Source organism: Python bivittatus, unplaced genomic scaffold (genome assembly GCF_059951505.1).
Source record: "Python bivittatus isolate LINGU-HERP-01145 unplaced genomic scaffold, Pbiv_v1 ctg000690_np1212, whole genome shotgun sequence".
Taxonomy (NCBI): domain Eukaryota; kingdom Metazoa; phylum Chordata; class Lepidosauria; order Squamata; family Pythonidae; genus Python; species Python bivittatus.
The window spans coordinates 21,827,048-21,852,323 of record NW_028277096.1 but is presented as its reverse complement, the minus strand read 5'-3'; the positions used below and the strand labels follow the sequence as shown (position 1 = coordinate 21,852,323).

At 46.4% G+C, this 25,276-nt stretch overlaps 1 protein-coding gene across 6 annotated transcripts in view; it reads right to left on the bottom strand.

Moving 5' to 3' along the window:
- Positions 1–5,365: 5,365 nt before the first annotated feature.
- TEX14 (testis expressed 14, intercellular bridge forming factor) overlaps positions 5,366–25,276 on the bottom strand; it is a 65,216-nt gene continuing 45,305 nt past the window's right edge. For 3 of the 6 annotated variants that reach the window (XM_088152317.1, XM_007430010.4, XM_088152319.1), the window contains 9 exons: positions 24,113–24,245; positions 19,209–19,290; positions 17,836–17,895; positions 17,050–17,171; positions 15,922–16,118; positions 12,001–12,085; positions 9,817–9,940; positions 7,785–7,880; positions 5,367–5,649 (listed from right to left, as the gene is read on the bottom strand). In XM_088152317.1, coding sequence (XP_088008443.1) covers positions 5,541–5,649; positions 7,785–7,880; positions 9,817–9,940; positions 12,001–12,085; positions 15,922–16,118; positions 17,050–17,171; positions 17,836–17,895; positions 19,209–19,290; positions 24,113–24,245 — 1,008 coding nt within the window. In that variant the 3' untranslated portion in view covers positions 5,367–5,540. Of the gene's footprint in view, positions 5,650–7,784; positions 7,881–9,816; positions 9,941–12,000; positions 12,086–15,921; positions 16,119–17,049; positions 17,172–17,835; positions 17,896–19,208; positions 19,291–24,112; positions 24,246–25,276 lie in introns of those variants that run through there. The other 3 variants (XM_088152316.1, XM_088152318.1, XR_015798167.1) reach the window with 3 other exon arrangements.

The window sequence follows — 25,276 nt, the reverse complement described above, 5'->3', positions numbered from 1 at the left end:
GGAAGCTTCAGTTGGTCCAGGAGGCAGCGGTGTGGGTAGTTATGGGCTCACTATGCCCATGTCACACTGCTCCTCCATGAGCTGCAGTGGCTCCCGATAGGTTTCCAGATGTGGTTTGAGATGCTAATTATCACCGTTAAAGTCATATAGAGCACAAGGGCTATTTGAAGGTCCATCAGTCCCAGACTGTTTCTGCTCACCCAACAAGCTAATATGGAGGGCAGGATCCGGGTCCTTTCCCTCAAGCAATACCATCTTGTGGCAGTTGTGCTTTCTGTGCTGCAACACTGGCCCCGTGGGTATTCCTGCAATCTTGGACATCGTTTAATCCCTGCACGCTGCCCAGAGTCAATGACGGGGGGGGGGGGGGGGGCGGCTATGTCAATCACATAGACAGACAGCCGGATGGATGGAACAATATAAAGCTGTGTGGTCCAGGTTTAATTCATTGCTTACAAATTGAATCGTAACTGCAAACTGAAGAGAGTTATGTAATTTTAATAGCCTGATATCTGTTTTAGGTTTTAAATGAGTTTTTATGTGTATTTAGATGTAATTTAGGTAGTTATTTGAGTTCTAATTTTGTTTAGTTGATTAATTTCTTAATTTTTTTCTCCCAAGGCAGTTGAGGGCTTCCTTCCTTTCTCTTTTCATTTGTGATCCCTGCCCTCTTTCTGCAGTGCCCAAAAGCACGTATGGGCACTTCCACCCCATAGCTTCTCCATGTCTCAATCCCTCACAAAGCCATTTGAAGCTGCATCTTCCATCACCTTCTCTCCTGCAGACTATGAGATGTTCAGCACAAAGAACGTGTTTGTTAATTGGTGCCCCCTCCAGCCAATCAGTAGAAGAGTATAAACTCATCACCCAATCAATGTCTTACTCTTGCTCTCATTTTTAATCCATGTTGTATGCAAAATCTAAGCAGTTGCTGTGGAAGGGAACTCCAGCGCCGCTAAGCCACCATTCCTCCATTGTACTTAAAAGGCTTGGGAAACAACAGTGTTAACACAGACCTACATTGACTTGAACCTCTTTTGCGGGAAGAAAGGAACTGAGAGACAACTTAAGCGAGAATTCCCACCAATGGGAGAGCAGATGCTTGGCAGAAATGCTGCATTTCAAAGGAAAATACCAGTTTTTCTGCAATTGCAGGTATGCTGGAGAAGAACCATGGATAAATTAGGTGGGACACAAGGGGTGTCTTGAGGTCAGGACCCAACCTGGTACAAAGGTCCTGTGAGTCAGTGCTCTGAAACTCAGCCCCAAGATTTGCACCTCCTGCCTCAGATCCAGAACATGCACCGATGCCCAAAACAGCATTGGTGGGTGGTCTTAACGCAGGAACCAGGAAAAAAAGGCACTACTGAACTGATGCTGAAGAAGGCTTTCCTATGACTTGATGTGTTCCTCAAGAGATGACTTGGTTGACTCCCACCTTGCTGCAGGTCTACTTCTGTCTCCTGGATCAGGAGGGTCTGATCCCGATTAACCTTCATGGAACTGCCCTAAAGTGGGGCCACAACATTTCATTGCGTATTTTTTGTTGGACGCTGGCAATGGCCTTCCCTTCTCCTTTCCTCTGCTTATTTGACTCAGCTTTGGTTTTAAGAAAAAGTGTGGCCCTTTTGCATAAAACATAGCAGGAAAAAAAGCAACACATGAGCAAAGTGTTTTTGTGGCATCACCCATGGGTGGCCAGAGGTTAGTCTTGGAGCAGGGCCCCAACACGGGGCATCCATGGGGGGTCAAAAAAGTCAAGATGGCAGCCATAATTATGCAATCAATCCATTTTAAAAAAGAGGTGGGGCTTTGCCTGGCTGGGACTGCCATCTTGACTCCCTCCCACAGATGTTCCTAATCCCAATTTAAATTTCCCCCAGGAAGGGATTCGTACTTTGCCTGCCAGTTAATCCTCTTAGCACCACGCCAACTGTAAGACTGTTAAAAAAGATTTTCCAGTTCCTTTTCGTTGAAGTCTGAGACCAGCAATCTCATATTCTCAGGATCTGCTGGACTCTGAAACAGCATCCAGTCACTTCCCTAACGCTTTTTTGAATTTAAATTCGAAACCGTGTCCGCTGCCGTGCAAGGTTTTGCTGATCTTAAGCAAGGATAATACAAATCACAAAACAGCTTTGCGCAAGCAAAGCCAGAATGAAATTACTGATTGGGGAGCTCGTAAAATTTCAGATGGAAGGGTTGAATGTGCTGATTGATGGTATGTAGCATCTGAAAAAGTCTGACCCCTGAGAAGATACCCTGCCTCCTCCATTCAACCTTGCGTTGAAACGACTGATTTAAGGTAGAGGGGGAAGAAAGGCTTTTTTGCTCATCAACAACCTCAGCCTTCGAGTATTACGCTGGAAGGGGGGTCACGCTCCAGAAAGCAGGCATAATCAAGGCAAACAAGTTGACCGGAGCCGAGACACAAATTAAATGCTTTAAACTTAACGGACGTTAGGAGAAGCTAATTACAGTTAATATGATTACTCCCACAGCTTTAATGATTGTTTTCCCCCTGGTGCTGCATTAAAAGATACAAGCAGTGGGGAGGGGGGGATTTTAGAAGATCTTGGGGGAAAAAGGATGCGAGAGCGCTTGCAATTTTGCGCTAAGGAATGGCGGCGTAAATCAAGTCCGTAAATCAAGATCTTTTAGGGGGACCTGAATGAAGCACGTTCTGAGGTCTTGGTGGACAAAGTCGAGAGAGAATTGTATAGCTTTGAATGGAAAGAATGGTAAGAAACCTGTAGGCTTCTTCAAACACATCAATTCCTGCCCAGCCCCAAATTCCCCAAAAGATCATTCCTCTGTCCTACCAAAGGACGTGCCATCCCTCATCTCTTATATCCCCCAGATCTGGAGATCCGGCGAGCGGCATCTATCTTGGGAGGGCCCCATCGCCTTGCACTTCTCAAACCTGGTTGTAGCTTGCTCTGAAAACTGCTCGAGCTGGGATCAATATGCCGTTTTCACACATTCCTGCATAAAACTAACAGCGTTCATTAAGTTCTCTTTCTACCATATGGTTTATGTTCCCCCCCCCCCACCCCAGGCTGTTTTTATTTCCCGGGTTTTTTTTTAAGTAAAGGTTTGTTTTATTTTTGATTTCTGCCTGCAGGATCATCCCTTGCTTTGATACGCTACTGAACGCGGTTCAGCTCTTAAGAGCGACACGGGGATCAGACGTAACTTCCTGGTTTGATCTTGGATGGTGGGAAGGTCTCCTTTGCTCTGGAATGGATGGCCCAAGATCACCACGTTCTGGAGAGCTCGGATGCTAAATCAGTAAATTCGTTGTCCAAAATCTGGGCCGTTTTGTGTAGGAGAAGAGCATCAGATGTGGTGGGGGCACATCTTTCTATCCTAATTAATCCTAATAGCCTGGATTAAGGGTGTTAAGGCCAACGGAGGTACTCCAGGTGTCGCTTACACTTCCCAGCAACCTTAGGAAGCAAGCCTAGCAGCGAGGATGGCTGGAAGCTGGAGTTTCATCCACACCTGGAGAACCACCGATCCACATTGAGGGTCCACCTACGTCCAGGCCCCTTATTGGACCCTTTGCAAAAAAAAAGAAAAATGAATCACATGGGACTGGTTATTGAGGACTGGTAGCTTGAATTCACTGCAGGAAGTAATGGATGGCAATGATGCAAAGCAATGGTGCAGTTAGGAAAACGGGAGTCCTAATGGAGGGGCAGTGATGGGAAGATCTTATTTCAAGGTTTGGCAAGGCCTGCCACAAAACCCTGACCTCACACTGCACGCACCTACCTGTTGCAAACATTTTACACCCATCTGGAACTCTCTCTACTCCAGGGGAACTGCCTCTCGAACTGAGCTCCGCGGCCCACCTTCCACTGCACAGAGTTTCTGTACATCTAGAAATTCACCCCATCCCAAAATAAGGGCTGGTAAAATCTCCCCTCCTCTTCATCAGGACTCGGGTGTTACATGAGACAGGAGGGGGGGGAGGGATGATTTTAAGAGCGGTTTAGATAACACACTGGATTGGAGAGACTAGGAACAGGGGATACGCTTTGTTCTAAAACTGCTTTTCAAAATACCATTATTTAGAAAATAAATTAGGCACTCAGCATCTCGTTTCTAAGCACCCACTAGATGAAATGGGTGTTCAGATGCACTGGAGCAGCTGTGAAAAATAGGTCTGTGCTTGGTTTTGTGACAGCCTAACCCAGCGTTTCTCAACCTTGGCCACCTTAATGGCTGGCTGGGGAATTCTGGGAGTTGAAGTCCACTCATCTTAAAGTGGCCAAGGTTGAGAAACACTGCAAGGCTGTTCTTTGTAGGCGATGATCAACCCTAAAAAGGTGAAAATGTGGGGGAAAGAGGATCTGGCATCCAAGGTTCATGGCTTCACTTTTTTGGCTCCCAAACTGCTTTCCTCTGATCCAGAATGATTCCCTGAGGGGCGGGGAAGCAGCCCTCAATATTGGGGATCTACCAGGGCTGCAGATTTCTTTCCGTGCTCTCCAACGACATGATTCGTGTAAGGGTGAAGCATCAATGTTTCTCAACCCACTTCCTTGTCTGTACGAGAACCTGTCCTGCCAAAATTTCAGCAGAGAGAGGAGAAAGGACTGGAATAAAAATCCTCTCCTGGAAGAGTGGAGAAAAAGGGGAACAAACTGGCTTTTGGGGGACTCAATGGAGGAATCATCTGCGTTCCAGGTTCTTCTACCTCCCCCAGTCAAGTCAAGTCAAAGTGAAAAATAAAGGGAAACAGACCAGTATTTGTGAAAAAAAAATTCTCCAAAGACCCCTTCCCACTTTCAAAAATATGGAGGACCCCAAAAGAACTTTTGTCTGTATGGGTGATATTTATCCATATTTACTGTGTTAAAAATTAAAATGGACGCAGTCACTGCTGATTTTAATATTGTATTATCTTTCAAGATAGGCTGGCAAATCAATCTGATTTTGAGGACCTCCGAGAGGGTCTTGGGGGACCCCCAGAAATCCAAGGACGGCACTTTAAGGAACACTGACATAGACCAGGGTGTGTGCATGTGCAGAATTTGGAGGGAACGATTTCCATTTTTAAAAAATTACTACAAATTGCCAAAAGCCTTGCGTGTGATATCGAACCCACGAGTTGTAAGTTATCAATCCAGTAGTCAGGGGATCCAAGCACTGACGGGGCTGTGTTTTTGAGATGTGCCAAGCCTCTAATGGTCACTTAAAAGGGTTCACTGCAGTGTTTTTCAAACTTGGCAACTTTTCAATGTGTGGACTTCCACTCCCAGAATTCCCCAGACAGCATGGGGAGTGGAAGTCCACCCATCTTAAAGCATGCTGGCTGGGGAACTCTGGGAGTGGAAGCCCACACACATCTTAAAGCTCCCAAGTTTGAAAAACACTGGTTTATTGCAAACTCACACAAACCTGGTTTTTTCTAGACACCATTAGTGCATTTGTAACAAATCACTCCCCTTTGCTGGTTTCCAAGACCATACAGAAAAAAAGAACAGGAGCCACGTAATTAGCCAGCCGAGTTTCGGTTTATCTTTTACGGCTCAAGAAAGTCCTTCAATGTTTTCGATGGATCCTTCGGATTCGCTGAAACTTTCTTCAGCAACCCCTTTCATCTCAATGTTCCCGTGGTGGGCACAGCTCGGCTCCCCCCTTCAAGGACAGAGAAGTCTGTGTCAAATGCAGCTTTTACAAGCACTCTGAGAGGGGATAAAGTGAGCGTTGGCATGCATAATTTATCAGAGAACCGGAAAATAACAAATCTCTTTTCCTTGGCTCCGAGGAAGAACAATTATACTTTTTTTTCCCCTAGACAGTGCAGCTATAGGTACAGTGGAAGAAGCTTGGTACAACTGTTCATATCAGTAGCTCTTGCGGGGCATATAAAGATACACCAGTTTTCAACCCCAACCAGCTTCTGGTGAACATATAAGCATTGGCACTCCCAGCTTAAGCTTGTGCACAAGACGACTCACATCAATTTGCTTCCCACGCTCCCCCACTTGATATTAATAGCTCCTATAAATTAGGGGATTATTGTAATGGCATGTGGAAATGACCTTGGAAGGCAGGAGGAAAAGCCGCAGACTAGACAACCGTCATGCAAAAGGTATCTCATTCCACAGAAGCTGGGGGGGGGGGACGTGGGAAGTGTTTCAAAAGGGACCCTCCCTAGTTTTTGGGAAAGTAAAAGGAAAAGAGGGGAGGAGTGCTTGGAGACTTGCAAGTTTCTGTTAATGTAACTTTGCAATAAAAGTAGTGCTAGTACTCATGGCGTAATGGTAGGCGGGAAGGACCTTGGGAGACAGGAGGAAGAGCCACAGAGCAGGCAATGGTCAGATAAGAAGCAGCTGAGCCCTCAGAAGGAATCAGGCATGGCAAACATCTCAGAAGGGATCCTCCCTAGTTTCTTGGACTGTAAAGGCGAGGGGGGAGAGATGTACTGTCAGACTTGCAAGATTCTGTTAATAATAAAATTAGAGCTAGTACTTCTGGGTGTGCTTCTTGTCTGAACTACCTCGCAAGGCTGACCCATGGTTTCTGCTTCTTGTTTGGATTACCATGAAGGGCTGACATCCATCTTGCAAGTCTGCAAGCACTCCTCCCCTCTTTTCCCTTTACTTCCCCAAAAAGCAGGGAGGGTCCCTTCTGAGACGTTTGCCATGCCCTGATTCCTTCTGAGGAATACCTTTTGCATGACAGTTCTCCCGTCTGAGGCTCTTCTCCTGCCTCCCAAGGTCATTCCCACATACCGTTACAATTATTTAGGTTAGATTTTAATTCCACCTTTGCCCGGGGGGGGGGGCGGGGGGAAGGACAGGGACTTGGAACCTAGTTTTAGGGGAATAGGTATGGATTGTTTTTGTAAAATTTAATACAAATGTAATAAATTAATTAATAAATGACACCCTGCAAAGTGGAGCAAAAGGTGGCAAAGGTGGTGTTTCTTCCAGTGATTTTTGTTTCTCCTAACCACAACCATCCGATCAGGTAAGTTGGGTTGAGAAAGAGGGAGGGATGGGCCCACTCTATAAGCTTCAGTGACTAAGAGGGGATTGGAACCTGGGTCTCCCCACTCCCAGTCCAGCATCTTCACCACCTTCATCACTGGCATTTAATGCTGTCAAATATTAGTTTACAGAGCAGGTGGCCACGCCTAGCTCACCTTGAAAAGTGAAGCAGTCAGAGCTGGTTAAGGCTTGGATGGGAGACCACAAAGAAATCCCAAGCTTTGGGGCTAGCCTGAAAACCATCTAGGAGTAGAAACTGGCAGACTGCTTCTACATGACTACCAAGAAAACTATATGAACAGAAGGAGACCTTTTTCTTAAGATTAGTTTGCTGACCATGGAGTAAAACTATACTCAGGGGGTGGGGTGGGGAGGACGGGGACTTGTAACCTAGTTTTACGGGAATAGGTATGGATCGTTTTTGTAAAATTTAATACAAATTTAATAAATAAATAAATAAATAAATAAATAAATAAATAAAGACACCTTGGCTGTGCATGTTTGCGCAACTTAAAGCAGCCACATCTGTTTTTCAGGCTCTCAGGTAAGCCTTAAGAAAAACAGCTGCTTTAATGAACAGCGGAGAACGGGAGGAGCATGGCTCCCAAATTGTTTTCAAAGAGTTCGCAGCCCTGGAAGTGGAGAAGAGGAGCAGAGCTGGGGCTTCTTCACGGTACTACCTAACGTGATGGGCTTGCTATCCATCTAGACGTTTCCACCAACAAAAGCATTTTAGGTGAGATCGATGGGATGGACGTGAAGCACCATCACCCTTACCTCTGGATGGCATCTGGCAGACCTTTGTTTAGGTCATGGCTGTCAGCAATTGGACAAAGAACTTCTTCCAAAACTTTGTCGAGGCTTGAGTGAGCTCTGCAGAAGGGGAAGGAAAAGAAGATGATTACTAGCAAGGACAGCCACAGTTCGACCGACTGACAGAGAGAGGCTCCTGATTTTTGTATCGTCGTCATTTACACACCCCTCGAGCTTATTGGCCTGGAAAAACCCATCCAATGTGATTTGTTAATGTGCCCGTTTTTGCTGGCTTAATCGAAATGGGCAGCCACCACAGATGTGCACCATGTTCCATGCACAAATTGTTCCTTGCAGGAAACAGCTATTTCTAGCAAGGCCTGTGCTAGAACCAGAAGCTTCTTTCAGATGCTGGGGGCCAGGCGTGGTTCAATGTGGGGCTGTTGTGTTCCAGGCCAATGATTCTCCCCCCCACCCGAAACCTTTAGAGCAGGAAAGGCAGTTGAGGGAAAGGGTTCAAGAAAGGTGCACGGAAGATGTACGCTGTGTCGGAGTATCAGCGCAGCAGCCGTGGCCAGTGGGAAGAGCTAGGGAGAAAACAGAATATTCTGCACTGTTTTGGGGACAAAGGGGAAAAATTGGGCAATGGAGACACCCTTCCCCTCCTTCCCAAAAAGCACCTCCAGGGTCCCTGCAGATTTTGTTTCCAAAACCCTCCATCCTTTGTCACTGCAGCAACAGGTTTGGCCGGCTCGAAACTTCCCATGCGTCCATTCCCCTTGCCTCTGGTTGCCACAAGTGAGCATTGGGTGGCTGAGTGACTGAGTGGGACTTTAAAGTGGCCCTTTCATTTGGAGGTTAAGGGTCTCCACTTTGCCACTTCAGGAGCTTTGCGGCAAAGCTACCAGTGTATCAAATCAGCTGTAAGCTTTTCAGGGACATTGGCCTGTGGCTCCCGGCCACAGCCGTGACCACCATCTTGATTTTTTTGATCCCACCTGCAGACCCCCTTGGATTCAGAACTGAGAAACAAGGGCTGGAAGAAGAAAAAAACCAACTTTGCAAATCTGTGCCATCGGCAATACAGAAGAACCAGAATGGAAAAAGGCGCTGCGTTGTCCCATATAAGATTGGGGGACGTGGAGGGGGGGAATAACCCTGCCTTCTCTAGCAGTCTGAGAAAATCGTTTTTTTGTTTTTTGTTTTGCTTAAGACACCAAGATATGAAGGCAACTGAACGTCTTGGAAAACACAAAACTTTGTAGTTAACTCAATGGCTGCCAAGCAGAGTTAAGTGCCCTAACCCTGGGTCTCTATCCTTCGGCACCTGCAGGTGAAAGATTAATTAGCATACGGGCTTCCCTGAGCCGGCACCGTGCAGGTGTGATCGGACACAAATCCGCGGGTGGGGCCTATTGGAAGTTGTGGCCCCAACACACTGGGCTGGAGAAAGGGTGATGTGGGGGTTCTGCTCAGCAACAATGGAGGCTTCGAGGCTTTGGAAAGATCAGGGGACGTCACGGGACCGAAAGATCTCTGGGGGAGGAGGTCAAAAATATCAAATTGGTGACAATGCACGTATAAAATGTGCATTATCTCTCTCACACACACACTATATAGATTATTATATACATAATTTTATTTTTATATATTTATATATTTATAATTACATATAATGATATATAATATAACATGGCCCCACTATGACTGATACTATGCTCTCTCTGTGGGGTTTGCACATTTTAAAATGTTTAAACTTTCAGATAATGTTTACATTTTAATAATCCTTTTTTTTTCAATCTTGTATAATGCGTGTTTTTATCCGTTTGTTATTTTATTCAATCGTTGTCTGCCGCCCAGAGTCACTTTGTGTGAGATGGACGGCTATAGAAATGTGACATATAAATAAATACATAAATAAATAAAAATATAAAAGGGAAGGGGGCCTTGATCATGCACCCACAACCCTGATTTTTACTTTTTTTTTACGCCCCCCATAGATCCCACAGATCCTCAGGAGGGGATCCCCATTTCCTTTCTTCTCTTCCGCTTATACCTTTCCGTATCTTCTGCCAGGCACACGCTCTCACTGAACCAGAGGCTGTCATCAGCTTTGCTTGCATTGGGAGTTTTTTCTTCTGGCTTCCCTCGGTCTTCTGAATCAAGCTGACCAGGAGCTCCTGACAAAAACAGAGCCATTGTCAACTGGGGAGCAGTTCAAGATATCCTGAAGCATTTTCATCCGGCACGTGCGCCTTCCGTTTCAACGCTTGGCTGTGACCTCCTGACTTCATATTCCAAACTGCACCTTCACTCCAAATGTTTGTTTCTTTATTTCTTTAAATTTATATGCCGCCCATCTCCCCCAGATGTCAATCCTGCTTTTTTCTCCCCTCTTTCCTGCTTTGTTTAAAAGTGGTCACGGGTACCAGGCACAAGCTCTCCAAGCGGACTGAAGCTACGGATATAAATTGAGGGGGGTGGATTTCAGAGAAGCCCCTAAAACACAACGCAGCCACTGTGTTACTCCGACTCCTGGGGAGGGCTGGATCTCCACAGAACCAGCCTTTCTTTGCACACAGAAGATCCGGGCTCACCCACAGGATCCCCAAATAGGATTGGGAAAAAAATTGTTTAGCCAACCTACGAAGCAAAAGCTCGATTAAAGCCGCTTCCGTTTAGAAAACTTACAGGAACGCTCTTGTTAAATTCCAGGATACTTTAAACCAGGGGTATCTGCAGGGGGACGGTCAAAAAAATCAATTTGATGGTGTCACAATGGCACCGTCGAAGCTGGCAGGTTGATTTTTTGGACCCACTCCCCACCCTCCTGCTATGAATGAAAATTTATTTGCATTTCTCTGAACTCCTTTTAACACAGTGTTGCCCAAACTTGGCCACTTTAAGATGAGTGGACTTTAACCCATGCTGGTTGGGGAATTCTGGGAGTTGAAGTCCACTCATCTTAAAGTGGCCAAGTTTGGGCAACACTGTTTTAACATTATGCCAAGTGACCCAGGGTGCTACAGCTGAAGAAACTCCCCCCATAGAGGAATATGTATTTACATAGTGCTTATGGCAAAATAGAACACGGGTATTTCCATTTTTGGAAGACGTCAGTGTTTGAATCGGAATATTCTGTCCCCCCAAAGCTGCCTAATAAATGCTGATCACACACCCCCACACACTTTTTTTAAGAAAAAGGACAGACCTTTAATTAACAGCAACCTGTCAGAAGCTACAAGGAAAGTTGATGAGAAGAAGCCCGCTTTGGACAACGATCTCTAGCTTCGATCACTACCGAAATGAATTTTCTAATGGGGCCAATCGAGGTGAAAAAATTAACTCGCTCCCCGAAGAAAAGATGACACATGGCAAGATTTTAGCAAACTCAGTGTTCACTGGATTATAGTCGGGAGATGTCAGATGTGAAACTATCCCCACTCCAATGCCCCTCCAGAATGGCCAGCGGCTTGGGGAAGATGGGTCCTGTAGTCGGGGGGCCAACACTGGATAGGCTGGACGATTTGGTAACTCCGCGGGAGCGCACTGACATGTCTTTAATTCAGTCATAGATCAAGTTGACCCTCGCCACCCAGAGTTCAGAGTTAGGTGTGAGTTGGGGTAGCCTTTTAAATCAAAATGATATTTAAGAAGCCATAAAGAAATACAAAGTGACGTTGATAAGAATTACATCCATTTCGATCACAGCAACAAAACCTATGGATGGATGGATTTTACACACACACACACACACACACACAGTCTAACAGCTAATGTTACCAGCATGGCACAGGGATACTAAAACACTAAAACGATTACACAAGAGTTTTTAAACATTAAAACGAAGACTATGGGGTAAGAAGTAAAACCGAACCCGAGACAAAACACAGCAGAATGATGAATATTCAACTGCCATTCTTAGGGGTCCATAAAAAGATTGGAACTGCACCTGGTTTATTGATTTGCTCATCGGCGTACGTCAGACACAATTAAGACGTAAACCGTCAAATGCAAACTGTACGATTCACATTCACGCTGCAGATTTTGAAAACGGAAAGATACTGGTTGATGTCAGAGAGAAGACATTTGGGGTAACACTTGCGCGATCCCCCAGATCAGTGTTTCTCAACCTTGGCAACTTTGTAATAGACGCTTTGCAGAGGCCTTTGTACAAGCAGCAATTTAATAATACATGTCTGGGATGGTCTGGGACCTGTTTGCAGGACGCTCAACCTACCTTTCCGGGGGGGGTCGTGCTGAGAAGGAAACTCCCTCCCTGATTCTGCCTGACCCCTTGGGACGGGCAGCCAAAGATTACTGTCCTGCAAAACATGAAGTGCAAAATTAAAGTGGGAGTTGAGCTGGGAAGCGGGGTGTGTTAGTTAGCAGGAAGGCCTGAATTGCCTTCCCCAACCCAGTGCCCTCAGAAGCTCTGGGCTTCAGCTTCCGTTGTGGGGCCAAACACCCCTGGGGGTATCTGACGTGTTGGAGCAAGGCTGGGCTGTCAATCTCCATATCTGCCCTCACAGTATTTTCAACACTGGACCTGGCTTGGCTAGGTAAGAATCTTTATTGCAAACTCCACGGAAGCTACCTTAAACATTTGATTGCCCACTACTGAGAGTCAGAGCGTAATTCCCTGTTCTCGTCACGGCAGTGCAAATCCATCCCTTCCCACCTGCTCCAGGTTTCAACAACGCGGCTTTGCGCTCGGCGGCCTCGAAGCTGGACAGAGGCTGGTTGTTGACAGAACTGGCATCTCTACCCTGAAAATGACTTACTCCCACCTTGCGTCTCATTCCGGGGCCCCAGTGGAGAAGGGCTGGGGTGGGCAATCAGAAGTAGGGAATAGCAGACCGTGAAAGGTAAATAAATCTATACATTTGAAAAAAATACATACATGAATCCCATCAGAGGCATTTAAGCACTGCCCGAGTGAACATCGTGTAAGAACGGGCAATCAAACAGGCGAGGAGAAGACTGTTTTAACTCTTCAGAGCTCAAAACAAAACACACCTTCATTCTCAACATGAAATGCTGGCCGCTCCGGGTTGTGCAACTGGACCATTTTCTGCCTTGTGAGTTGGGCAGCCTTTTTTTCCACTTCCCCCCCCCCCCATTACGGCAGCTTTTAGACTGGATGTGGATTGTGGGTTGAGAAGATCTGGCGCACTGCTTCACGCCGCTTGATCTCATCCGATGCCTGGGATTCCCTCTTTGAACTCAGCGCTCCTGATGCAAAGCGCATCTTAAGGGGACAAGGCGATGGCGGTAGGTGGGCAGGTGTTTTCCTTTTCTCTTTAAGCTCAGCTCCTGCATCAGGGGCGCTGGGTATGAAGGGACGGGGACCAGGGTGGTGGGGGCTTCCAAGTGCCATTAGGAGACCCCTTAAGTCAAGGCACGGAACAGTAGCACGAGGGATGGCGGGGAGGCCAAGGAAGGAACAGGAGATTCGACATCAAGAGAAAAAATGGAGCCTGTGGGTTGCATCTCTTGTAACCTGAGAGAAACGTTTCAAATCAGCCCAAGATTTGCCTTAATGAACCCATCAGAAATGAGCAGGGAAAGGCCTCCAAGATTCTGTATTTAGCCCAAGACTGGCATTAGAGGGAGGAGGAAGAGGAGGAGGAGGAGAGGAAGAAGAAGAATGTCTGGATGCGGGGAGGGACAGTTCTGCAGGAGGCCAACTGGAGCCTTGTAAGTTACTGGCCCCCCTCAAGCTCTCCTCCACACAAATCAGAACGAGGTTTGTCTGTTTCCCCATGAGAAGCCCCCCTTTCCTCTTGGATAACTTCAATCCAGCTTCAGCTTGCCTTGGCACCAAGATGGAGCCTCTGGGGTGAGGACACATCCTCCCCAAATGGTAACTTGCTGGGCAACGGTGTGTGCGTGTGTGCGTTTGTGTATGCCCAGAGCAATACAACTGCTTGCAGCTGGGTACTTACCTGCCTGCTCAGTGAATTGCTCCTCTCTTTGAAAAAAATCTTTGCTATGGGGAAGTTCATGTTCACACAGAGTCAACGTCGCTTTGCGACTGGGCATGGTTTTAATTTTTCTTTCCTTGAGCTTAAAAAAATAACTGGGCTGGCAGGCTAAATCTTGTTCTTTCCAAGACTCTATTTTGCCTGCTGTTGTTAAAGTCTAAGTGCCTGTTAAAGTAGGTACTAATGGAAAGAATATTGTACAATTACTTTTTATTCTCTGTGTGGTAGCTGAATGCCTCAGACAGGTTATTTAGCTAACTGAAGACTGTTTGCTGAGAAAGGAAGTTCCTTTAATTCTATCCTATGGGAGATTTTTGAACTTTTCAAAATATTTTTAAAATAATCCCTTTGGCTATTATTTTTTGCAGGTTGGCTGACTGGTAGTTAACTGCCTAGGTTTACATCAGTAATCAAGGCCTCATACAAGTTGACTGAGAGAGAGAAGGATCAGCACAAACAGCTACCCACTTACTTTTAGGGTGCCACGATGGAAAACAAGGAAGGGGGAGGTTCATACCAAATTCCTATTGATTCTAAAAAGCCTAGAATTTAACGACAGAACACTTGAGTTGTCTTAAATTTTGTTCTGTCAGTTTCTGTCAAAACGGCCCAACAAAATATTTTGAATGAGACTGTTTTATTCATAGTTTGAAACAAAATCCATTTTCAATTTCACACGCATCCCTAATGAGCAGATCTCAAGACCATCCAGCCCTTGGACTGATCTCTGGCAGGGAATCTGTTGGTCTCTGTTACACAGAGTCAGGCCAACTGCTTGTATGTCTAACGCAGTATATTCCATGTTGACTCACAACGGCCCACAACGGGGTTTCAGGCAGATCTGGCAGTATCTGGAAAGTGGGTAGGGATTTGATTTTGGACCTTAGCTGCATCTCCCTCGTTTGGGGAAAGACGTCTTTGCCCACCACCAAATCTCTAGAGAAGATGGTCCACACTGACGCTATGAGGAAGGAATAGGATTACGATTTCTCCCAGGGAATTTGTCTGGAAGGGACAAGGGGAAGGAACAGGCTTTTAAGAAGGAAAATCTTTTCAATGATTTCTCCTTCCTTTCTAGCAGACCTGATTTCCTGAGTGATCCCAGCCAAGGTGAATCTGCAACTCCTAATGAGCTTATTGAGCACAGGCTGGCTGAGTTGTCAATCCAAAGAGGACCAGGGGAGAGACGTGACCAGGGCAGCTGCTGTCGGTCTGGCTCAATGACCTCTCATTCCTTCTTAATCTGCAGACAGCAGGAGAGGCGCAAAGATGCGACCCGTTCCTCAGAAGCCATTTGAATGGCAGGTTAGATGACCCAGAAGAACAGCCGCAGCGACAGGAGGAAGACCGAGGGGTGGGGAGGGGGGCAGCCAAGTTTGCCTTCGAAATGCACCAGACCAAGAAAGCTGAGAGCCGTTAGGTTGACCCCACCCAACTGAGGACGTCCCTTCAGCTGAATGCTCGCAGAACGGGCACCTTAACATCCTTTTCCTGTGCTACGGTTTGCTCTCCTGACTTTAAGGTGCATCTCAGAGCTTCCCGAACTGGACGCTCTCGTGTTGTGGGAATCAGGCTAGAGACGTTGCATGGCAGGGGCCCTGCTCTAAAACTTTCAAATTGTCCCTCCCTGAGTGATGCTCGAGTGATTGGCCTTCATCAACTTCTCTTCTTCTGGCGACCTTACAAGGCTGCGGGGAGGATGGGAAGGAAAAGAGATGGGGGCAGTGGGACAACTGCTTTCCCGCCATCAGCTGGAAGGGGAGGGAGAATAGAAATATACTAAATAAATCTGCAGGGTTCATTCAGTTCTGTGTTGTGCCTCCCTGGAAACGAATAGCACAAGAAACTGGTCCAGTTTTTGCCAAAGCTTCTCTTGCTATTTCTGACTCACCCCAAACCCCACAGACAGCCAATACAAGGTAGTGGTTAAGGCATCGGGCTAGAAACTGGGGGACCCGAGTTCTAATCCTGCCTTAGGCACAAAGCCAGCTGGGTGACCTTGGGCCAGTCACCCTTTCTCAGCCCCAGGAAGGAGGCAGTGGCAAACCACTTCCAAAAAACCTTGCCAAGAAAACTGCAGGGGCTTGTCCAGTTGCCAGGAGTCAAAAACTGACTTGAAGGTGCACACACACACACACACACGCCCACAGGTCTGGTTCCCTGAATCAACTCACAGGTTCTAAGAGCCCAGCTGATGGATGCTGGGCGGCAGGTGCCCCATCCGTAACCACTTCGTTCACGCAGGCTGCAGGAAACGTACTGAGTCCTAACAAGGAGACATCATGGGTAGCCCAACATGATGTATCTATGGTCATCACACAATAATCCTTGTATTTTGTGACAGTTGAGGAAAATGTTGGTGGTGGACCCACTGGAAAAAAATGAGAAAGGAGAGAATCTAACCATGGAACCATTTTAGGCCTCCCTTCTCTTTGTCCAACACACACAACACATACACACACACAATTTCTTAAAGCCCGGTTCTAAATAGTTCCTTTCTGTTCACCTATGGTGGGTATGAATTACAGGCAGATGTTCAGACAGAGAAGTTGCTGTCAGTTCAGTTTTTCTCCCTCCTCTCTCCTGCTAAAAATTCAATCTGCAGCGCTCTGCAGCAGCTCTTTAATGGTTCAATACTGTGAAAATTGCCTATTGAGCATAAGACCCCAATCTGTCGCTCTCCAAATTCTGCCCTTCTGAAAAACTGGGAGATCCAGCAGGGCTGGAATGATCACACGCTCCCCTGTCCAAGCCCCACCACAGGTCATCTTGTTGACCTATGGTGGCTTCCATCCCACGCCTAAAAAAGAGGTCCAGATAATCTGCTCCTGCACAGACCATTGCAGCTGACGCCCCACTATCTTTTCACTGTCCCTCCCCCAAAGGGGGAAGATTGGCAATATTTGTCAAGTAGAGCCAGGTCCAGAGTCAGTCCCTCCTTAGATGGGGGATGCCCCAATGCTCCCTCCAAACATCCCGGCATCTCCCCTCCCACCATTTGCCCGGCAGCATGTAGAAGCCGGGTGGGTCAGCGATGAAGCCCCCAGGGGACACAGCTTATCTACCCAAGGACTCTGTCCACTTCCAGGGATTCAACAAGTTCTAGCTATTGAGCCGAGCAAGGCAGATGCCGTGTCTCTCTTAGCAGCCCTGCTTTCTTCATCTTCCTCCAGTTTTCTAGAGGTTCAGACTCTGGAAAGGCCAAAGATTGAAGCCGAGCCCCCATTTTCTCCCACTGGTTTGAAGAGGGGCCCCCAAGTTTATCAGCCAAACCCTGTTACCTCCATCAACCCTTGACTGACCTGGGCTAAGCGGGGTGCTGGTCTTAATTGGGGAGTTAGTACTTCTGGGAGTTTTAAAAGTTGACGTCTTACACGAACCCTTGCAAGAGATGCTAGATAAATCTTGAATGTCTGCAAGGGATCTAAGCAAAACAAAAGGTAAGACGAGGTGTCATCAACAGTAGCTTCTTCTCTGTCCAGGGACGCTGGACTCCACTTTCTCCACTAACCCTAGATGTTGACCCTCAGGGGGCCTTCTTCCCTACACCTCACCCATCTCCCCAGTCCCTGCACGAGCATATGGACCCCTACCTTACCCCACTTTGCTATGGGACAATCTGGAAGGCCCTAACTCAGAACTCTTGGACAAACCATACAGACGGCTCTTTCAGGTGCAAGACCTCAACATGTTAAAATAAGTAACAGAAGCAACGGAACGATAGAAATATAACTCTTGAGATCTCAGCTGAAAACACTGAGTGATCTTGCAAGATTGGGATTTTTTTTTAAACTTGATTTAGAAGTGATTTAATTCGGAACTTTAGGATGGATTTGACTGGGAACTGCACTGTGTTTCTAAAACTCCACAGAACAACTGCATTAGTTAGGCTCCATTCCACAACCGGGTTAAAGTGCAAAACTGTGTTAAAACCCGAACCCAGGCTGAATCCACCTTTCCCTCAGTGTCTGACCCGTCCCAGCTTTGCAGTGCACTCCCTCTTCTCCCATCTTTCTTTCCATCCAACCCCACAGCAACCAACAGTGAGAGAAACCAGTTCTGCTCTGAGGCAGCAAAACAGTCCTTACGCATCTTCTCTGAATTCTCTTGGAGCCTCGCCGAGTCTCCTGCCTTGTGCTGTCCCAGGGCTGCAGGGGAATAAATACAAGGAGTTGATGTAAAGAAATCCCCTTAGAACGGAAGAAAGAAGTCAGTGGTCTGTTCTCCCAGCACCCAACCAACTGCCCAAGGAAGCCCACGAGTCTCCCAGTAGATGGCCTTCAGAGGAGGAGGAGGAGGAGGAGGAGGAGGAAGGAGGCTACCACCAACAACATAAGAACAGAAGCAGTGCCCGTCTAGTCTAGCAGCCTGTTCTCCGAGTGGCCCACCAGCTGTCCAAGGAAGCCCACAGTCTCCCAGCAGAGAGCCTTCAGAAGTGTCACCCTGCCATCAAGGCTTACAGCCCTTGATCTCCAGGACTTCCAGGAACTGGTCCAACCCTTTTTTTGGAGCCAGCAAGTGAGCTGTAAAATTAGCTCTTTTTGAAAAGGACAACAGAAGCTCCAGAAGGGAAGTTAAGGAACTTATTAAATGAAAGCTAACCAGAATAAAGCCAGTTTGGTGTAGCGGTTAGAGCATCAGGCTAGAAATCAGGAGACAGCGAGTTCTAGTCCTGCCTTAGGCACGAAGCCAGCTGGGTGACCTTGGGCCAGTCACCTCTCTCAGCCCTAGGAAGGAGGCAAGGGCAAACCACTTCTGAAAAACGTTGCCAAGAAAACTGCAGGGACTAGTCCAGGCAGTCGCCAGGAGTCAAAAACATTAAAAAAAAATTACGTGCTATCAAGTCGTTTTTGACTCCGAGCGACCCCATCGATAAAAACCAAGAATGCAGATTCACTTCCTTTGATGTGTTTTCCTACTTCTGGGACCAAGTAATAAACAGAAGGAGAAGCTGCATTCTGATGATGGCTGTGTTAGCGCAACGTATTTAGCTGAGTTATGGAGGGAACCCAGATTTGCACAATGCACTCAACCCGTCAACTAAACCCTAGGGAATAGTTCTGCTAAGCCAAAACTGCAGACATTGGACGTAACTAACAGGTTGCACAGATGAGTTTGTTACAAGCTCAGTCTCATTTATTTATCACAAGAAACACTTTATCTATCTATCTATCTATCTATCTATCTATCTATCTATCTATCTATCTATCTATCTAATCTAATCTAATCTAATCTAAAGACATTTCTCCCACTTCTTCATTAAACAGTTCCGAAGCGACTTAGAAAAACAGTAAAATCATTCTAAAATGAACAAGCTGGTAACAAAAAACAGAGCGAAAAGCAGAAGAAAACAAGGCAAAAACAGAAGAAAAGCAACCCATTAAAATAACACGAGACCATGAAAAAAGGAGGTTTTCATCTAAGTGGCTGTCTGAGCATTAAAAAAAAAAAACTTTCCTACCTGATTGCAGGAGTAAGTAAGCCTCCCCTTGGCGTGTCGTCATGGATATATTTTGTACCTGTCCCACAGGAAAACTCTCTTCCTGTTGAATACAAATACCAACATGCTCAGGGAACTTGAAATAAAGGCACTGCTGAATAGAAAAACATGCATTTATTGTATTTTCAGTACCAACATCTTCTGCTTCCAGCAACTTGCAAAAACAATGTTTTTTAAGAGGCCCCTCTGTCTTCTAGACCAGGGTTCCTCAACCTCAGCAACTTTAAGACGGGTGGACTTCAACTCCCAGAATCCCCAGCCAGCCATGCTGGCTGGGGATTCTGGGAGTTGAAGTCCACCCGTCTTAAAGTTGCTGAGGTTGAGATTCAGAATTCCCCAAGGACCCTGAAAGATTTACAAATCTCCAGGGAATATTAAACCAATGTTAGAGCAGATGTATGAGACTAGCTCGTCTCTCTCCAGGGCAGAAGATGGAAATTAGGAGATGGTATGTTGAAAATGTAACTGGATCCCCAGCCGGGGTTGCCAAATCTGCTACGGCTTTTTGCAGCCTTAGAAAACATTAAGATGACTTTTAATCTGCTTCAGGCTAAGACATTTACTTGCCAAAGGACAGGTGAGAATCTCCTCCTCTGTTTGCACACAGACTTCACCTGAACGACGTTCATGAGCAGGGAATCCAAAATGGACCTCTCCCTTTTTGAGGTTTTACAGATGCTCCATCCAAGCGTACATTGATGTATATGATGTTATGAAACCCATATTGATTTTCCACCATCTGAACTGTTACAGCTTTCTCCAAAGCAATCTAGAAATTCTACTTCTTTGCGGTGCAGGAGGGATCTCTAGACCTCAATGCACAAAAGAGATGCAGGATTGATACAGCTGGAGCCCTGAGGAGTAGGTGGCTTCTCTTCCAGGGGACACAGGAAAGGGAGAAAGAACTAGAGAAACAGACTTGACTGGGAGCACGCCGGGTGTGTCAAAGAAGTGATGATGTTCCACGTAAAAAGGAAACGCAGCTTTGATTACAGGTAGTCCTCTTTTAGCGACTGCAATTGGGACTGGCAACTCCGTGGTTAAGCAAAGCAGCCGCTAAGTGAAAAATCACGTCGGCTTTCCTTTGCTTTACAGTGTCAGAAGGATATGACCCCAAACAAGTTTGAATGGAATTGCAACAAGAAAGGTGGGATTAATTTCCCATTACTAGTACTCATTCCTGCTTGTCCTGCCACCACAGACATTGTTCTTTACATTAAAAAAATACACAGGGCCTCCTTCTGGCTAGCTGGGCCCACTGTAACTTCTATGCAAGGTGGGGGGAAGAGATGCAATGTTTTTTTTCCCCCACCTAGATGCCTACTGGATATGTTGAGCTTCAAACTCTCACCAGGAGAGTCAACAGGATGGGTTGAAGGCCAACATGTCTTGAGTGTACCAAGGACTCTGGGAAGACTGTTAAGAGGGGAAGGTCACGATGGGAAGAAGAAATTTGGGCCAGTCAGGGGAAATGGGCAGGAGAGATAAGAATATCCAAAGAGCCCGGCTGGATCTGCCTAAGTTATGGGAAGCCCTCTAGTCCAGCTTTCTGCGTCCCATAAAGGACAACTGGATGCATCTGAGCAGGTCATGAGCACAGACAGAAGACAAGAACCCCCTTCCAGTCTCACTTTCCAGCAACCGGTATTTAAAGCAGCAGCCTAGGATTCAGGAGCTGGCAAACAGCCATCAATACTAGTAGCCACTGGTAGCCTGACCCTCCAGGATCCTGCCCTGGTCCTCTTTCCAACCATCATCCCAACTGCTTGCAAATTCCAATTCGGTTCCTGGTGAAAAAGCATTTTGTCCTGTGGGTTTGGACCTCCCGGCTTTCAGTGGATGATCTGAAGTTGCAAGGCAGGAAAGAAGGAGCAGAACTTCTCTTTCCACCCTCTCTGCGCCATGCATGACTTTATATATTTCTACTGTGTCTCTCCTTATCCTCTTTCATCCCACGCTGAAGAACCCTGATTGCTGTAATCTTTCCTTGTAGAACTGCTCCAACTCCCTTTACTAATGTCTTAATATCTATCTTTTTTAAGGTGCTGGGACCAGAACCGTACACCATACTCCAAATGTGTTCTCACCAAAGACTGGTACAAGGCTATTATTATAGCAAGTGTTCTATCTTCAATTTCCTTCCAACTGATTCCAAGCACAGAATTTCCCTTTTCTACAGCAGTGGCAGAGAGCAGTTGACCTTTTCATCAAGTTGTCCATCATGAGTCCAAGATCCCTTTCGCGATTCAACAAAGGCAGTTCAAATCCTTCTGCTAGAAAAGTGAAGTTTGAATTCTGGGGGCCAGGAAGCATCGTTTGACCATTGTTTACCCATGCCCTTTTAAAGACAATTCATTGGGTTTGGAGCAACCTCTGGGGCACCCCAAAATCTACCTTTCACCAGTGTTGAGCATTTTTAATGTTCTTTTTGCTTCCATTACTGAAATTTTGACTCTAATAAAGTCAAAATGATACAAAAACAATTATACAATAAGCATGTACATAATAGTAGTAAAAATGAACTAAAACTTGAGGGAAAATCAATACAGGTAGTCCTCAGTTAATGACGGTAATTGGGACCAGAATTTCCATCGCTAAGTGACATGGTCGTAAAGCACGATGTCACATGACTGCACTGCTTAGTGATGGCACTTTTGGCAGTCCCCGCTGCTGTCGTTAAGCGAGGACTGTGGGTTGTTAAGTGAACACCTCCTTGTAACTTCCTGCCAGCTTCCCACAAGAAAGTCAATAGGAGCCAGCAGGAAGTCAAGAGTCCCAGGGGGCTCGCAAGCAGGCTGTTGGGCAGGTAAGTGCCTGCCACCACCCAGTGCGAGCACAGCCAGGCTGGGGGTGGGTGCTGTTGGGGGTGGGAGGCTGCACAAGCCTTCCTCCCGCTGCCAAAGAAGGTGTCATATGGCCAGCAGTTGCCTTGCGAAGGGCCAGGCCGGGCATACCTTGTCAGCAGTGGGAGCAAGATGGCGAAGGTCAGCTGGGAGTGGCAAGGAAGTGGAGCGCTGGGCAGCCATAAGGCAGAGATTGGGGGGGAGATAGGTGGGTTGGGGGAAGTTGAAGCACATGCTGTGGTCATAAATGTGGGTGGTCTGCCATGCACCCAAATTTTGATCATGTGACCGCAGTGGCCATAACTTAAAGGACCGGTTGTCACTACCACTTGTTCAGCACTGTCGTAACTTCCAACAGTCACTGAATGAATGGTCATGAAGCGCGGACTACCTGCATAGTATTAATATACAAAACTCAACCCTTTAACATATTGCTGCTCAGAGTGACTGCAGTTGGGCAGCCTAGAAATTGTATAAATGAATAATACTGAAGAGAGCCAGCATGGTATAGTGGTTAAGGCGATGGATGATGGTGGGGGAGGGAGACTCCTCTTCTAGTCCTCCTCAGCCACAGAAGCTCTCTGGTGACCCAGGGCTGGCCTCTCCCTCTCAGCCCAGAGGTGGTGTGGGGTAGCGATTGAGATGCTGGACTAGGGGTGGGAAGGCCCAGATTCTGGCCCCTGACACAACCCCCAGAACCCCCCTGGGGACTCCTTCTCAGCCAAGAGCCAATGTGGGGTCGTGGTGAAAGCGCTAGGTTAGGAGTGGGAGACCCGGTTCAAGTCTCCTCTCAACCACAGAGGCTCCCTGGGGCCTTTTGAGCCAGTCCTTCCTTCTCTGCCAACAGCCAGGCTGGTCTAGTGGTGCAGCTGCTGAACAAGGAGCAGAGGGACCCAGGTCCTCGTCCTCTCTGAGGCATCGAAGCATCAAGCTCTGCGTCAGGCTAGCTGAAAAGAGCCCCCCCCCCGTTGCATCATGCACTGAGAGCTTCCCCATGTGAACAAGCCGAGGGCAGCGCAAAACAAGTGAGCTCTGCGACCAAGTGGGACAGATGCTAACAGCAATATTAACAAATGATTAAACTTCAATCGTAAACGCAATGCTTTTAAAATATAAAGACGTTTAAAAAATCAACATGGAACCCACAGAGTCAAATACAAAAGGAGCAGAGCTTCAGTTGCAATGCCATGTTCACCATCTTGCAGGTTTTAACCAACACCCGTTGAGCACCCTCGAACACACCTCTTGAATCCAAGAGGGAATACCGGTGGGAGAACTGCTTATTTATTCCTAGTTTTTTTTTTACTAGTTGGGCACCTGTCCTCTGGGTCATCTGACTATGCTAGGAAACCTTTGGTGAGGGACTTTCTGAAAGCCAGTACACAACACCAATTGGTTTACCCTTGTCCACCTGCTTGCTGACACTCATTAGAAGTCTAGAAGACTGGAGAAATGAGATTTACTTTTGTGGATGCCAAGTTGGTTCCTTTTCAGCAAGGCTTGTTCTTCAACATCTTTGGCAATTTTCTTGTTAATACCATTTGCCCCATATTAAACTATAAGGTCTAGTGAATTCTAATGGTTCTACTGTGTCTGAAAATAAGGATTTTTTTCCTTGGGAATCCTCCTTGAGTGAAAACGACTCTCAGATTTCAATAGTGTGCAGAAGCAGTACTCTAACCAACATTAAGAACTGGACTACATTGCAAATTCTAACAGCCTCTACCCACAAGAAGCTTCCCAAAATTATGCTGTCCATGTTTTAATCCCTCTTGAAGGGAGACGGCAAGATGTCTTGAAAGAATGCTTAGCAAAGCTTGATTTCCACAGGAATACAAACTCATTGATAAGTTGAAAAAAATGCAATCAATGCAGTGAAAAAACAAAAAAGCCATGTGATTAAACTGACTTTTGGAGAATCTTAGATCAAATTTTTACTTCTCCATCACCCATGGAAATGACATGATTTTCTCTAAGTAATTAAGACAAGAGGATGAGCTAATATTGGGGGGGAAAACTTACTCTGCCCTGCATTTATGGGATGTTCTTTCTGACCACAGATTACTTGAGACTTTTTCAACTGTTCCTTCTGCCCACAAATTTCCTCTGTTATTTCTAGAATATCTTCTTCCTCTTCCTCCTCAGCCGTTGAATACTGAAAGGATAAATCAGAGTTTCTCTGGGACAAACAGTGAAAGAATTCACTTGTCTCAACTCAGCCCCAAAATTGGAACACAAGATGAGTTATTTGTTCACATATTTGTCATTATTTACTCAATGTGAAAGTATTTGTTACTACGGTCTTTGGCAAAATGAAGTCTACCCAAAATTAACAAACCCTACCTCAATCTGAAAAAACAGGTTAGAAATAGGTCATTGTGGAGAAATCTACCTATGTGGTCACTAGGAGTCCAAAATGACTTGATGGCACATAATCAATCAATCAATCCAACCTGGGGTTCTCCAGCTGTTGGCCAATTCATGCATCTCCAGAGTCAGGAGTTTAAAAGCCCTGAAGAGGCTTCAGGATATGTTGAACTACAGATTATCGCATGAAACGCCTTCCCAGCCTCTCAAAATCTGATGTTCGGACTCAAATGATGACTCACCTATCATTTCTACACTATCTCAGCCACACAGGAATCTGAGGCTTTAAAAAGGGTGGCTGGCTCTTTAGCGTCAACATTAAGTGGGGTGGAAATAAGGGATTATCTGGGTTGGGGAACCTAATTAATGGGCCAGGACCGGTGCTGGACCAACAGAGGTAACCAACCTTCAGCTTAGTGTTGGGAGCTCTCCAGGGTCCTGACCACAAGATATCAAGGTCTAGCCAGGGAGTATTTTCTTTAGACTTCAGGTTGGGTTTCCAATGGCTGCAAGGGGGATGCCGTGACATAGGGCTAATGTTTGGGTGGCCTTTTTTCACTGGGGTGAAGCAGGAGAAGTTAAAAGGAGGAAATGAGGTAAAAATAGTGTTTATGTGATTTGACAGTGCAGTCTGTTAGGTGGTCTGGAAGGGTCAAAATCAGGACTGGGGGTGACATGTGGCCTGTTGGCTGCTGATTCCCAGTTCCCCTTGGTGTTTCTTCCACTCACTGTGAGTACCCAAGGCAACTAGTATTAGCTTCTTGACATCTGCCTAAGGCCAAAGCCTCCCCCCCAAGCATGATTTCCACAAAGTTCTCT